This window comes from Cariama cristata, unplaced genomic scaffold, assembly GCF_000690535.1.
Source record: "Cariama cristata isolate BGI_N322 unplaced genomic scaffold, ASM69053v1 scaffold33113, whole genome shotgun sequence".
Taxonomy (NCBI): domain Eukaryota; kingdom Metazoa; phylum Chordata; class Aves; order Cariamiformes; family Cariamidae; genus Cariama; species Cariama cristata.
This window is the reverse complement of record NW_009610658.1, coordinates 1-4,361: the sequence shown is the minus strand read 5'-3', so window position 1 is coordinate 4,361 and position 4,361 is coordinate 1. Positions and strand designations below refer to the sequence as shown.

Sequence of the window (4,361 nt, the reverse complement as noted above, 5' to 3'; positions counted from 1 at the left end):
GGGACAGGCCGCGGGGGCAGGCAGCGGCTCCCTGTTGGGTTACGCGCGCAGCGTCATAGCAGACAGCTACTCGTAGTGAGCAGGACTGCGTCACCATAGTAACCCATCACTGACTCAAGGCTAGCGCTGGTTGCCATAGGAACCATTTGGGGATGGCAGTCGCCAGGGAAGGATGGGATGCGAGGGGGCACCTCTGGAAGGAGCCAGCACCTGCGCTGCTCCAGAGGGGTGGGGAGCCCGGTGGGATGGGTGGGCTCAGCCCAACAGATGGGGGCTGGATGGGGACATGGGCATGTGGGACATGTGGAGCAGCACGGAGGGGGCTTCAGTGCAGAATGGGGGACACGGGGCTCACCTTGAAGAGGGTGATGCTCTGGAGCACCCCTGAGGTGCAGCACATCTCCCGGATGGAGTGCATGGCCAGCTGCGGGCAGCCGATGTCCAGCACGCGCAGCCCCAGGCGGGAGGCCAGAATGGGGCCGATGGTGGTGCCACAGGGCGTGTCGTTGCGCACCATGAACTCCTGCACAGGAACACGGCCTCAGCAACTCCCCACACTGCCCCACAGCCTCCCACATGGGCTCCCAGGCCTGGAGAGGCAACCTGGGACGGAAAAGCAGCACCGTCCCCGAGCGAGGGTGCAAAATCCCCCAGAAATGGGACATGCTCAGGCAAGGCCCTCCCCTCCTGTTCCCAAGCCTGCTCCCCGAGGCAGCCCCGCAGCTGGAGCCCCAGGGCAGCAGGCAGAGCAGACCCCAGTGGGGACGGACAGAGTAACTGAGGGGTGGGGGTTTGGGACAGGCCCCAGCCACGGCCCAAGCTGGTAACATTCATGGAGGGCTTGCCCAGCCCCACTCACCTGCAGAGGGACACCCACGCGGGCGGCGATATCCCGGATGACTGCTTCGGTGACAGCCGTGGAGGCGTAGCGCTGGTTGCTGTTCACTTTGATGACGGGGCCCTGCACAAGGGAAGGCACCGCAGGCCCGTGCTCAGCACCGGGGATAGTTGGTGGCTCTGGAAACACCCGTGTCCAGGCAATGGCATCCTGCCCCAACCCACCAGTCCATTCTCTCTTCCCTGGGTGATCCATGGGGATTGGGACAGTTCTGCCACAGGGACAGCCCCAGCTCAGAGCAGGGAAGGGCTCCAGTGCCAAGGCTGTGGTACCAAGTGATTAACACCAGATGTGCAGCATGGTCAAATTGTGCTGCGGGACAAACACCTCTCATTTGAGTGCCATTGAGTTGCACCCCGGGACCATGCTCCAGAGAGCGACTGAGCATTTCACAGTGCTGCAGGACAGACAGACAGTGCCCATCCTAGCCCAAAGCAGAGGGCTGCCCTTACCTTGTGGAAGGCCGGACGATGATTCTCCTCATGCTTGTCCCTGCAAAAGAGAAGCAGGAGTTTGATGCTACAGCCCTCCCTCCCTGCCGCAACAAGGACTGTCCTGTCTGTACTCCCTGGGGAATGACAGGGATACGTCCCCGCAGCCAGCAGGGCAGGCTGCCCTGGCCTGCAGCACTGTTCAGACTACTCACACGTAATTAGGGTGCACAGCGTGGGCCATATCAGCACTGATCATGTAGGACTTGGCCACGGCCTCCTCGAAGGCTGTCAGGTTCTGCGGCGATGCTGAGATTCGGCGCAGCACCAGCTCCGTCAGCAGGGACTCTGCACCCTGGGCACTCTCTGATCCTACCTGTCAAGGACCATCAGCACAACACACACAGCACAACCCCCAGCACCCCAGGGGCCGGCTCAGTGACAGGGGGCTCCCCAAAGCCAGCAAAGCAGCTTCCAACCACGCCAGTGCTTCCTATCTCCTGCCTGGGCCATGCTCCATGGGGGGAGGGCATTAAGCAAACTCCTCCCTTGCCCCACTGGAGCCTGGGATTTATCTCCTGCACGGCTAGTGGAGAGGGAAGAACCTGGAGCCCCTCCCTGTGCCAGCCATCCCACGGCTGTGTCCCTCACTGACCTCCTCGTTGTCGTAGAGTGCGATGAGACGCACGTTGGGCTCCTGGGAGAGGGAGGAAGGCACCGCACACGAGTCAATCAAGGCCTGCAGGGTTAGAAGAAAAAGGACACCAGCTTGAGTGCCACCCCATCCCGGGAAGCTCAGCACTGAGCCGGCAGGAACTTCCCCAGAAGAGTCCAAAGCACCAACAAAGGGAGCTGTGGGCACACACATTGCCCAGCAAGAGCAGGAGTCACCCCTGGGAGCTGCTGGGAACACAACACACCCAGCAATAGCCCAGGTCTTTTAATAGACAACATTTAAAGGGTAATGTCTCTTTGGAGAGAATTACACATGAAAACATCACACTTCACCATAATCAAGTGAAGTTGAGACTATATTTATTTATTTATTTACTTACTTATTTATCCATGCTATTAATTAATGTAATATTGTTTTTATTGTGATATGTCAAGTACAATGCAAGAGTAGCTTCAGAGAAAGCATTGCTTTCTGTAAAGTGGAAGGGCTAGAAGATCGTTTTCTGCCTTATAAGAAAGCTGATTGAAAGGCTGTGTATTGAACCCCAAATCCTCCAATAAGCCAAGACTCATCCCATAGGAACACACCTCCTTGCAGAGTCTTGGGCCAACGCATGGCCCCACTCAGCAGAGACGGGGTGCGTAGGGGCCTCCAGGCTCCCTTCCCGCTCCTGCTCACCTGCAGGGCACAGTAGCAGCTGTGCAGGTTGTCCAGGCGTGGGGAGAAGATGAACTCGTCGAAGGCACCACCCAGCGTCTGCAGGCAGAGAACCAGGAGGAGCAGGGCACAAGGCTCTGAGTCACCAAAAAGTATCTGCTATTGGGTCCCCACTCCAGTCCCCTCATCTCTGCCCCTCAGGAGCTGCCTCTCATTCTGCTCAGCTTCCAGCCCTGGCACACCCCAGGCTGAGGAAGTGTGCCAGGTAAAACCTGTGCAGTTCCAGCTGCAGGCTGCATGCAGGCAGAGGGAGGCTCCTGCCCTTACTCACCGCTGGCTGTGTATCCGCCAGGCATAGTTCCAGCTCTACAATCTGCTCTGGTTTCACCCCCAGCTGGGGGCAGAGCAGGGAAAGCAGGACAGGGCTGTGCCGCTCTGCCTGGGAAGAAAGCAGAGCTGCAGGCAGGGCAGGCAGTGGAGTTTCCCCTGCCATCCACTGCTTGCTAGGACCTCACGCTTGTCACCTTTGATTTCCCGTCCTCAGGAACCTGCGCCAGCAGGCTCCCCTTCCCCTTCTCCACATGGACTGCTCGTAACCTTCCCTAGCCTGCTAGTCCTTGGCACTTGGCTCACCTGGGCTGCAGCATCACAAGGTGTGGCCTCCATGAGCACCTCCTTTTCCAGCTCTTCTTGCACAGCAGTGGCCAGGATGGGAACCCTGTGGAGAGACAGTGCCATTACCTCCCAGGGCTTTTCTCACCTCTCCTGCTTGGGTCACGCACAGCCAACCCTTCCTGGGGTGCCTGCCTTGCTCCTCCAGGGAGCAATTGCCACGCTAAACGGAGCAAGGACACACAACATTTCAAGCACAGATCTATTGTGCCACCTCAGGACATCCCAGTGTCCTTTCCCAAGTCCCAAGCTTGGAAGCATCTCCCATGAGGACTCTATGGGGCCAAGAAAAGCCATTGCAGATTTCCCCACTGCGATGAGCAGCTGCCAAAGGGAGAGAGCTGAGGCTGGGCACTGCTCCAGCTGGGTCCCAGCCCTCCCGAGGGCTGGCCAGGGGTTGGGGCTGAGCCAGGCCTTACAGGTGGTGCTCGGTGTTGGGCCCAAAGTTCTCATTGATGCTGCGCTGCAGATGGATGGCCAGGTGAGGGATGCGGAGGACAGGCCGCTCCACACGTACCAGGCGCTGCTCCAGGTGCCCCGTGGTCGGGTCCTGAAACACAAGGATGACTGCTGGAGACAGGACTGCAGGGCTGAGAGCCTGCAATAGGTCCCACTCTGGGCAGAAGTCACGGACCCAGAGCTGGGAGTACACAGCTAGCCCACCATGCCTGTCCCAAATCAGACTCACCTTTATGATCACCCTCCCGGCCACGGTGAGGTCACGGTCGAACCAGGTGTTCCAGATGCCCCCTCCATAGGTCTCCACGCCGACCTGCACCATGCCCACCTGCCCTCGCTTAGAGCGCCGCTTCACCTGGGCAAGAGCAGAGGCGTCAGTGCCAGCACTGCAAAGCCCCGGGGACGGGGTAACTGGTGGGGACGGGGCAGAGCACGCCCCGAGTCTCATCTCTGATCCTGTCATCGCAGGGTGGTGTGAGGTGCTTTGTGGGACAGGGGACACAGAGGTGACAACAGCAGGGGGAGCAACGAGGGGGTCAGCATGGGCTGCTCTGGGGGGGCAGATCTG

At 59.4% G+C, this 4,361-nt stretch overlaps 1 protein-coding gene across 1 annotated transcript; it reads right to left on the bottom strand.

Moving 5' to 3' along the window:
• Positions 1–355: 355 nt before the first annotated feature.
• On the bottom strand, positions 356–4,190 carry DNPEP (aspartyl aminopeptidase; the record flags this gene model as incomplete). The annotated part of the gene is made up of 10 exons (XM_009697953.1): positions 4,023–4,190; positions 3,754–3,884; positions 3,296–3,380; positions 2,994–3,101; positions 2,684–2,761; positions 1,985–2,068; positions 1,545–1,705; positions 1,351–1,390; positions 860–961; positions 356–523 (listed from the first exon to the last, which is right to left on the bottom strand). Coding segments are annotated over exons 1-10 (1,050 nt in total), but the record flags the coding sequence as incomplete, so codon positions are not given.
• Between the last annotated feature and the right edge of the window lie 171 nt (positions 4,191–4,361).